This window comes from Phoenix dactylifera, chromosome 5 (genome assembly GCF_009389715.1).
Source record: "Phoenix dactylifera cultivar Barhee BC4 chromosome 5, palm_55x_up_171113_PBpolish2nd_filt_p, whole genome shotgun sequence".
NCBI lineage: Eukaryota > Viridiplantae > Streptophyta > Magnoliopsida > Arecales > Arecaceae > Phoenix > Phoenix dactylifera.
Genome location: NC_052396.1, coordinates 5,681,647 through 5,692,647, shown reverse-complemented (window position 1 = coordinate 5,692,647; position 11,001 = coordinate 5,681,647). Strand labels below are relative to the sequence as shown.

General features: G+C 42.0%; 1 protein-coding gene across 2 annotated transcripts; it reads right to left on the bottom strand.

The window, feature by feature from the left end:
* Positions 1–395: 395 nt before the first annotated feature.
* LOC103707697 (heat stress transcription factor B-2b-like) lies at positions 396–4,175 on the bottom strand. Of its 2 annotated transcripts, XR_005511947.1 has the most exons (3): positions 1,979–4,175; positions 856–1,858; positions 396–765 (listed from the first exon to the last, which is right to left on the bottom strand). XR_005511947.1 is itself a non-coding variant. In XM_008792285.4 (2 exons), the coding sequence occupies exons 1-2, from the start codon at positions 2,249–2,251 to the stop codon at positions 1,142–1,144; spliced, it is 990 nt and encodes a 329-aa protein (XP_008790507.2). In that variant the 5' UTR covers positions 2,252–4,175; the 3' UTR covers positions 781–1,141. The 2 variants fall into 2 exon arrangements, 1 of the variants encoding a protein (XP_008790507.2); XM_008792285.4 differs by lacking the exon at positions 396–765 and having other exon boundaries at positions 781–1,858.
* Between the last annotated feature and the right edge of the window lie 6,826 nt (positions 4,176–11,001).

Here is an 11,001-nt window from a genome sequence, read left to right as displayed (position 1 = left end):
GCCGACACCTTACATTTTGATCCTTGGCTTCTCCGCTGGAGGTTATTATCAGCTGGAAATAAACAAAATTATCTCCTTAATTTTTATTTCTAAAATATCGTTAGACATATATTCGTGAAATATCTTATTTTAATAATAGGTTCGTCCCGAACAATCTAGAGAGCAGGGCAGGGCGCGTTACCGGATGGACGTGTAAACCTCATCCAAAGACCCGCTTCACGGCGCCGCCAGCCGATCAAAGCTACGTAGCTTCACGTACCGGATTGACTGAGCTACAACTGTACCATAAATAAATAAATAAAAAAACAAATCGAATTTTGTGGTACCACTTCTGGTCAACACTTCCAGAAGTTCCTTCCTTCGAATTCCATTGTTTTTCATATCAGACCACATCGAAAAGAGGCCAATAATAATATAGACGTGCAAGCCAACAACGGGAGTATCAAGAAAAGACAGATATCTCACATCCTGGTCCCGGAAATGCCTCATGTCCCTCCGAACCTTTCTTTCTTATTTCGAAAATGCATAGGTAAAGTCAAAAATTTCACTCATCGATCCCTTTGAATTGTGCCCCAGGTGACCGGTGGAAGACGTTCGCGTGACCATCTCAAGTCATTTTTCTCGAGTTGCCTTTACTTTTCCTGGTTCCACGATGGGCCCACACCTGGACCCATTTTCCATCATCACGTCACTAACATGTCCTCATTACCGCTGTTGATCAGACGGTCCGCCTACGACCTAGCGCATCAACCTACAATTGGTCACCTGAAAACGCGGATCAAAAATAAGACCGGCGGAGACAACTACGTTATTCTCAGTGTCATATACAAAGGAAATAGGATAAAAATACATCACCTCTTAGAGAGAGAGGGTGGAATGGGGGAAGGAAGAGAGCGACGCCGACAATCCAAGAACAGCTACATTGTTAAAAAAATAAAATAAAAAAAATGATCAGCTGCGAAAAGGACGGCGTTAACCCTTCCATTAGCGCGACAGCAGCGGCACTTTATCATGCACTTTCGGGTTTTTTTTTTTTTTTTTTTTTTCAGATTATGATTCTACATGAAAGAAAGAAAATTCTAGGAAGTTCTGTAGGCTTCTGAGCCAGGTGGCCCGCCAAGGACGTAATGGAGACCTTCGATCACGTGCTCCTGCTATCCGTCGCACACACCCGCTGGTTCGGACGAGGGCAGCAAAGGAGCCATGATCCGCGGTGGTCCGACGACAAGTCTTGCGGATCGGCTCCCGGATCCAACGGCTCAGGTTTCACATCCGGGGCTGACTGCTGCGGCCCTTCGGCATCGGAGCCTCGGGAGCGCTTCAGCCGGATCGGGACGCCGAAGAGCCTCGGGGAGGGGCCCGACGCCTCCTGCGACCACCTCTCCGGCATCGGCTCCAGCGACGTCGCCACCTCCAGCGATGACCCGCCTCCGCCACGATCGGCGGCGGTGGCGCCGCCCTGCTGCTGGCTGGAAGCGTATTTGGACATGAGGAGGACGATGTTGTTGCAGAGATTCTTCATCTGCCCGAGCTCGTGCGAGAGCTGCTTGTTCTCCCTCCGGAGCCGCTCGTTCTCTTCCATCAACTCCGCCGCGCTGCTGCACCCCAGCGGCAAGGCCCGCCCCACCGCCGCCGGCTGCTGTCCTCCTCCAGGGGAGGAGTTCGAGGAGAAGACCTGCTCGTCGCCCGAGTTCTCCGGCGAACCGCCCCGGTTTACCGGGACCGCCATCGGGATTGCCGCCTGGACCGGCGCGGGAGTGATTTTCCGGCGGTGAATGTCGCACAAAAGCCGCTTCTCTCCTCTTTTAAAGCACTCGTTCGCGAACTCCCATCTATCCGGCACGATCTTCCGAAATCCCTACAATCCGAACCACAAAAAGAAAAAAAAAAAAAAAGAAAATCAGGAGAAAAGAAAAGGAAAATAGAAAGACGATGAACGCAAGAAAGCCAAACAACGGAATGGAATAATGGAACTCACGTAGGTATTAAGCTGGCGGACGAAGCTGGAGAAGTTGTTGTGCTTGAAGTATTTAGGAAGAAGATCCCGGGCGAACTCGGCCGGTCGCCAGACGATGAAGGTGCTCCCGTCCTCGTTCCACGAGATCACGTCGTCTGTGGTCGGATCGTCCACCAGCTGGTACGTCTTCGTCAGGAATGGCGTGGGCATCGACCTCTGCCCGTCCGCCGCCGCCGGCGCCACCGTCGCCGGCGTCGGCTGTTCACCCTCCACCTGTGCAGGAGGAGGAGCCATCGCCACTCAACGCCGATCTGGCGATCTCTTCCGAGATCTAAAGCCAAGCCCAAACCCTCCTTTTCTGAAACCTTCCTGGAAAAGGGAACATAGCGGAGATCTCAAGATGAATTTATTTTCCTAAAGAAGGAAGTTTTTGGAGAGGGGAGGGGAAGGCGTGGGGTAGTTTCGGGATTTGAAGATTCTAGAAGGTTCGGTGAGGGTTATATTAGAAGGCAGGAGTTGGGAGAGGGGAAGAAGAGAGGAGAGGGGAGGAAGAGGAGGATGGGAGAAGAGAGAAACAGAGGGCAGTGGGGAACCACGAAGGCGACGCGGAACCGAAAGCCATCCAAACAACCAAAAAGGGAGGAAACGGAAGGAAAGCGCGAGAAGCTCCCCCCCGGGCGTTTTTTTTCCAGAAGGTTCCCCAGATGGCGCTTCCACCGCTCGTCCCAACACGTGTCGGTCGCGGAGTGGGCACGGGGGAGATAAGGTTACTATGAATCTGAAAGCTGGAATTAAAACGGGGAGCGGAGAAAGAAGCGGAGGCGGATAAGCTCCGAAATAAAGCGGAAGTCCTAAAATTGGAGACACGAATCATAAAGTCCAGCTGCGTGGAATATGGCGGTGTAGATTTTCTATCTGGCTGATCCGAGAACGAGGAGCTGGGGGTAAGAAAGGCAAAGTGAAAATGAAGGCGTGTGCAGAGACAGCGAAGGATGGTACGAATTAAAAGCGGGCGCATTCCTCCGATCCTTGCGAGCAAGGCCGTCTAGAAGGTCTCCTTTTTAGGCTGCAGATCAGCTGGTTGCGCGAATCGCCAACCGTCTCCATCTGTGGGGAATATCTTTGCACGTGTGACAGTTAATGTACGTTGCATGCGATGATTTGATCCATAGGTTGTTCGGTGTTATACTTGATGCAACTGATCTTCGTCTCTTGCCGCATAGGCTCTCCTTTTTCTTTTTTTTTTTTCCCAGTTGAGGCTTCTAGAAGCGGCTCGCTCGGGTGCAGGTTCCCTAAGAAACGACGACCTTCTGATTGTGATCAACGGGCAGGGAACGACGTCTCCTCCAAAAAAAAAATCTTATTGGAAGAGATCAACGGCAACCGCAAAAAGCACAAATTGAAGAATATCTACCCACAAGTACGTGGTCCTGACAGGATTCGGGTGAAGAAATTTCGTGACTCGGGAGAGTCGACGCGGAGCTGCTGCCGAGCGCCCGATGGAAGGGGGCGAGGTCGCAATGGATGTGCGAAGGAAATAACCCGGGGATTCCAAGATCGGGGAGATGCCCGGGCCTCTCTTAATCTCTCGCTTCGACGGACTCGACGGAGAGCGAGATCGGGATGCAGGGTCACCACAGTGGCTCTCTCTGTCGCGCCGCGGGTGCCTCTCCCTCCCCCACGCCTTTCCTCTCTTGCTCGAAGACAATGAGACGGAGCCCTTTCGCAATTCGCTTGAATAGCGATTTCAGGTCCGACTAACGGAAGCAGAGTCTTAACGCTTTCGTCTCATGCTTTTATGCGAATCCTAAATGATGAGACGGATCCGGCGGCTAAGATTGCGTTGGAAGATCTCACCCTCCATAGCCCTACGGGCCTATACAATTCCCAATTACGCAATTGGAAAATCAGACTCCAGAGAATTCACGGTCTATGCGGAAGAAAGATTCTTGTCGGTTGGACAAATAATTATGGAAAGAGATGCTTCAATTAACCTGGCTCGAAAAATATTTGGAACGAAGGCACCATGTCTCGTTCATAGGCTTCTCTTTCTTCTTTTGTTTTTTTGGTTGGAAAGAGGCCGCCAGAATTCATAGGCTTTTGACGATGAATTTATTTTGAATTTAGGGTTCATTCTCTGAGGGGCATAAAACTTATCTGAAAATCTGCAATTTTTAGATAAGTGATAGCCAGACAATACTTATCAAAAAAATCTGATATTTTGGTTGGAATTTGTATATGGATTGCAATTCTGTCGCTTGGGTTTGGGTTCATAATAGATAAAGACAGCATGTGAAAGGTGAGGGTTTGTTAGTGTATCACCATAAAGGGATGTATTTTAGGAACAAAAAATAGAGCTGTTTTATCAAGCTGATGGGAAACTAATTTATCTGTCTTCCAGATGGATAAGTGTTTCCACCTATTTCATACGTAAATGTTACCCATAAAGAACTAACTTTAGTAATCTTACTTTTTTTAATGGAGCATGAGAACATGGGTGAGTTGGACAAGAAAAAAATTGACCAAACTTTTCCATATGATGTCTTACCTCCAAAGAAAGAGCCCTTTAGTGGAGATTGGTGTAAGGGATCTCTCATATTGTTCCACTCCAAACAGAAATTAAGGATTGCATAGTGCTTGATTAACATTAATATGATGACGGGGGATTTTACTAGAAGGCTCGAATTCAATAAGAACCAGCCCACCCAGGCATCAAGTTAACAGGGTCACTAGAGATCTCCATTCGTTTACTATCCAAATCAAAAAAGATCGAATGGAGTCGCTACACACCTTCGTGGCAATAGTCTGATGGCCACTATGCTCGATGGGCGATGATTCTGACGTCGAGCACCCACGAATTGTATTAAATGGCGGAGGAACGGTTTTGATGGGCACTCTGATGTTGGCTCCAATCTAAAACAACAAAAATAAAAAAGTCCACCCGTCGGAGTGTGTCCAGTGAGGGACCTTCTAATGCTTAAGTCAAATACGGCTCTCATGAAATAGGAGGAAGTTTGAGAGGGGCAGAAAAGAAGTACAAGAGAGTTGAAAGAGAACTTACCTAAGAGCTTCTAGGAATGCAATATATAGGCAAGGGCTAGAGCTCGCCATCGAATAGTTCGAGGTTATATACTGGTTGATAAGGTAACAAACCACGTATCTCACCCGTGAATCACATCTATGCTTCTTGTGTATCTCAGGCACAAGGATTTGATCAAGTGTTGTGTTTATTGAAAAATATTTAGCAATCGGCCGAGTTATTGCTAGTTGGGAGGAGAGTTTGAAATGTAGAGAACTTTTTGTTCGTTTTCTAGGTCAACCAAATGATCAGTCCGCAATTAGGTGGTGAGTTTTTAATGGCCGTTTGCCTCATCAACAAAGGTTGGTTTCCAGATGTATCAATTAACAATTAAGCCTCCATGAAGTTAAATATGAAACTCTCTAGTAAATTACGCACAATAAATGGTTTGGAGTGCCCCCTCTTGGTTTGAAAGTTTGGTGCTCTTGGTCTCTAATTTTTTACTGCCATCTTAGTGCCCACTTTCTTTTCTTAAATAAGCACGAATGAGGATCATGAGGTTTCCAAAGTCTTCACATCAGTGATTCGCATTTCATAGCTTTGAACGGAAAATTGTACCAACATGCGGAACAGTCTCAAGTTGCCTAGAAAACAAGCAACCAAAAGGTTCTTGTGACCTTCTTAATTTTGATAAAATATCTTCTTACCTTTTAGACCATATGTTAACTATAGAAACATGAAATCTCTAAGGTCGAGCTAGAGAAATTTCAAATCCAGGCCCCAAAGGGAGCGAGGGAGACATGCATACTTGCAACATTTTTGTGATGAGTAATGGTACTGGGCCTAGGCATGGCATGGGGGCCCTTCATAGCTGTGGCGGCATTTGACGAAAGGGGACTGGTGCAATTTGGCACGTCTGTTTCTTATCCAGCGGGTCTCTAATGCAAAAGAACCAATTCCCTCCCGATACATTGGCTCGAAGCCCCCTTGATACCAGGTTTGACCCCAAAATTAATATTCTTTCAGTGATACACTCTTTCAGCACTAACTTTTATTTCACATTCAAATCAATTACATTCTAATTAAGCTCTCGATTACCTCTCAATGTTAGTTATCCCGGCCAATTATTTTAAAAATCTTAAAATCTCCTTTTACATGTGATGAGGTCAAGGAAGATCGGTCTCCGACCCGCATGTCCAGAGCTACGGGGATCTGCCGCCCTCCGACCTCGTTCCGATCGGTCTCAGACAGCGAAGGCGACTGCTTCTCCTCAGAGATATTGTCCGCTTTGAAGGGAGTTTCATAGTCTCTTCCCAACGCACGATTTTGCCTCACAAAAGACGCTTCTGAAGAGAAAGAGGTAGCCCCCTCTATTTAAGGAACAAACCTCTCCGCTATCTAGTCGATGCGGGACTAAATTCGTACCTTTTATTTCCACAATATGGTCCTTGAGGATGATAGTGTTATTTTGATGATTAACAAGCAATTCTCTAGAGTATGCTATAAGTTAAAATTGATACTTCATTTATAAGTTCATTGCTCTCAGTACATTTGCTTAATTGGAAATATATATATGGTCTTGTTCATTTGGATGAAACTAACCTTGAGAATGCAGCAAAGTGTGGATTGAGTCGACCCATAGGTTGATTGGGTCGACCCCGGCACATCGAGGAATCATCTGGCACACTCCTGCAAAAACAGCACAAATGAACAGTGAGTTGGGTCGACCCAAGGTAAGCAAGAGTCGACCCAACCTCCAAAGAACCTCAAAATGCAAAGGAAAAATGCTCTCTGGATTTACTGAGAGGGTCGACCCACACAGTGGTTGAGTCGACCCAGCTTGAGTCGACCCAAACCCTGAGAGGGTCGACCCAAAGGCAAGACAGAAAGACAGACAGAAAATGGTTCTCTGAAATTACTGAGAGGGTCGACCCAAGAAGAAGTTGAGTCGACCCAAGTGAACTTTGAGTCGACCCAAACCCTGAGAGGGTCGACCCAAATGGAAGACAGAAAGACAGACAGAAAATGGCTCTCTGGAATTACTGAGAGGGTCGACCCAAGAAGAAGTTGAGTCGACCCAAGTGAACTTTGAGTCGACCCAAAGAATGGTTGGGTCGACCCAAGTGAAGGAAGTTTGAAATTCATGTTTCTGTGTTCTCTGAGAGGGTCGACCCAAGGAATGTTTGAGTCGACCCAAGGCCAAGTTGGGTCGACCCAAGGACAGGTTGAGCCGACCCAAACACGGGCTGAACATAACGGCTAGTTGTGCAGAAATGCTTTTTGGACTCCCAACGGCTATAAACGGCTAGTTTCTTCAATCCAACGGTCAGAAAGGACTATTTGGAGGTTGGAGAAGTATTTAAGAGGGAGTATTCATCAGAGGAAGCAAGCTTTTGGAAAAATACATCAAGTGCATTCAAGAGAGAACCCTAGCAAGGCAAGCTTCATCCAAGGGCTTCATTCAAGAATCAAAGAAAGGGATTGAGCAGATTCAAAGAGGCATCAAGAGCTCCATCCTCCCTTGAAGAGTGAAGCATCCTTGACAAAGAAGAGCAAAGCCACTTCAAAGCGATAAATACTTTCTAACTCTTTTTTGTAGTTTATATTGTTTCATATGCTCATTTAGGAGTTTAAATCTTTTCTTTTCATTTGTTTGAATACTTTGTAAAGGTTCGTTGGTGAGCCCGCAAAACCAACAAAGGTTTTTGGTAAACCCGGAAAACCAAAGTTGTAAAGGTTCGTTGGTGAGCCCGCAAAACCAACAAGATTTTTGGTGAACCCGGAAAACCAAAGTTGTATAGGTTCGTTGGTGATCCCGTAAAACCAACAAGGTTTTTGGATTGTGAGCCCGGAAAACAATCCAACTGTAATCCGCGAGATTATAGTGAATTCCCAAGGGTACGCTTGGGGAGTGGACGTAGGTGCTAAGGAGAGCACCGAACCACTATATATTGTTGTGTTTGGATTGTGTTTGTGCTTTCATTTTCTCTTGCTTTACTTTCTATTCTTGCATTAGTTTAACTCACTCAAATAACCTAAGAAAGCATCCATCGCATTTAACTAAGAAAGTTTTAAAAGCACTAAAATTTAGAAGAAACCAATTCACCCCCCCCCCCCCTCTTGGATTGTCACCTTGGGCAACAAGTGGTATCAGAGCAAGGTGCTCTAATAGTACTCATTGATCTCACAATCAAGAGTTAAAGATCATGACAACCCAAGTGGGATATTCTATGAGTGAGGGACAATTAATTGATAGACCTCCACTATTTGATGGTATAAACTACACATATTGGAAAGCACGCATGCGCATTTTCATTCAAGCACATGACTACGATTTATGGAGTATCATAGTCAATGGGCTACACACAAACACTAATCATGATAAAGAAAGGGCTCAGCAAAATGCAAAAGCCATGAATATTCTATATTGTGCATTAGATGATAGTGAACTTAATAGCATATCTTTTTGCATAACTGCTAAGGAAATATGGAATATGCTTGAAGTTAAATATGAATGCACTAACGTTTCTAGTAAATTTGAAACTAGTTCCGAAGAAGAAGAGCATCAAACTGAAACTGAAAATCTATGCGTTGGAGCACCTGAAGATGAGGTATGTACTCGAACACAAAGTGATTTCTCATTCAAAAATCAAGTACATACTGAAGCTCAATCTGATTTTACATTTGATGAACTTCATGATGCTCTTCATGATCTATACTTTGAATATAAGAAGCTTAGGTTAAAGAATAAAAAGCTAAATCAGAAAAATCTATCTCTTGCTGAAAGCTATGATATAACTCAGAAAAATAATAAATTACTTTCAGAAGACAATGAAAGGCTAACTAAAGAAGTTAACAAATTTAAGTCTATAGTTGAAAAATCTACTATCAGCTCTGAAAAACTGAACTTAATGATAAATAATCAAAGAGCTGAATTTGAAAAGGCTGGATTAGGATATCAATCTTGGTACACACAAAAATCCCTTAATGACATGTGTGTTAAATCCTCTACTATCTGTCCTAAAACAGATTCTAATTTATCTGATGAACCTAATAGGCAAAAACAGAAAATTGTAAGTTTATCTACTACTCATGTTAAATCTATGTTTGTCAAATTTAACAAGATGATGCAGAAATTCACTCCTTGTAATCCTAAAATTTGCAAGTCTATGGACAAAATAGCTATTAAGAAAATATGGGTTCCAAAAGGAACAATAATAGCTAACCTACAAGGACCCAAAAGAGCTTGGGTTCCTAAGTTGAAAATCTGAATATTTTCTGTAAGTATATCTAGCACTCAAGGCTCCAACCAAAAGATGTTAATTTAGACATTGGGTGCTCTAGACATATATTAAAGAATGAAACTTAAAATATACTTAAGAAAAGTAATTGAAATGAAAAGAATAATGAAATTAGTAATCCTTGCATATATCATCATTCTCTTTGCCTTAGTATCCAATTAAAACATAAATTGCAGGTATTAATCATTTCTGTGATATAAGTGATACTTTTGGCATGAAAAGAAAATATATCCAAATCACTCCATCTTTCTATATTATGCTTCAGTTATTGATGGATAACTTGCTTAATCAATACTCTTAGAATAACTCTTTAAATTCTCTATATGCTTGATTGAGAGGTCTTATCCATGACATTATCTTCTATTGATCACAAACATAAGAATGTCTACTTGGTATAATTTTTTTTTATATGCATTAAGAATACCAAGATTAAAGAGTCTAATTTTGGCATATAAAATCAACTCATACTAGTATGGACTTGATCTCAAAAGACCTTGTCATTGGTTCACTTAGATTATTCTTTGCAAGGTCAAAGTTTGCTATGTATGTCATCTAGAAAAACAAACTAGAATCATTTCTAAATCTGAAAATATTGTTTTCACCTTTTAGCCTTTGAAAACTCTTCATAAGAACTTATTTGGATCTCTAGGATTGTGAACCTAGGAGATAAGCTCTCTAATTTTGTAATTATGGATGATTTCTCAAAGCTAATGTTGGTTTTATTCTTGACACTTAAATTGAAATATTTTCTGCATTGGCACAAACTCACAAAAAGGGTTCAAATGAAAAAGGTTTGCAAACTATGAAAATAAAATTGTATCATGGCATAGTTTTGAAAACCAATTTCTTATTGAGTTGTGCACAGAAAATAATATTGAATACAATTGTTTCTACACCAAGAACACCATAAATAAAATAGAGTTGATAGAATCCTTGAAGAAATGAAAAAGACAATGTTGTATGATAGTCATCTACTTAAATGATTTCTGTTAAAAGCTATCATCATTGCTTGTCATACATATGGTTTCTATTAGAAAACTCCTTTTGATCTTCTGAAAAATAGAAAATGATATATTATATATCTTTTATATTTTTCAGTCATACATGTCATGCTTGATATATTCTTATGAAAATAATGTCAAATCTGGTAAAACAAATATTCCTTTGGATATTACTCTTCAAGCAATGCATATAGAATATTCAATGAAAAGATACTAGTTGTAGAGATATCAATTCATACTATTCTTATTAAAACTAGATCCTTTATTGAGAATATAGTTTATCATTTTGATTCTATGTAACAATCAGAATTTTGATAGACACAACTATTTAAGATAATTTGATTAAAACTTAACTGGTATATCTTATTAATAATTATCTTAAGCAAATAGAATCTAAGCTAAATTGCTTCTGACAATAAGAAATTGATTTGATCTTGATGAATCTTTCTATTGCCTCACATGCTTGTCCTTGAACCATTTTACTTAATGAAGTTATCTCTTTAGTTCAAGTGACTTGTGCTTGCTTATATTTAGACAATCTCTTGAGTAAAGTGACTTAATATTCAATTATTGTCATATCTTATGTTGAGTCATCTAGCTAAAGAAATATATTGTATGAATGTTTTGTATCTTGAAGAAACTAATGACTTTCCTTCAAGAAAGAAAAAGAGTTTATTAATGATACAGGATTTATGAGCAAGAAATTTCAACTTGAAGGACACC

Bases quoted from the DNA above. Each gene is read 5' to 3' on its own strand.
- LOC103707697 (XM_008792285.4), bottom strand. From the start codon at position 2,251: ATGGCTCCTCCTCCTGCACAGGTGGAGGGTGAACAGCCGACGCCGGCG. The intron at 1,859-1,978 runs GTGAGTTCCATT...TTCGGATTGTAG, and splicing joins TCCGCCAGCTTAATACCTAC to GGATTTCGGAAGATCGTGCC.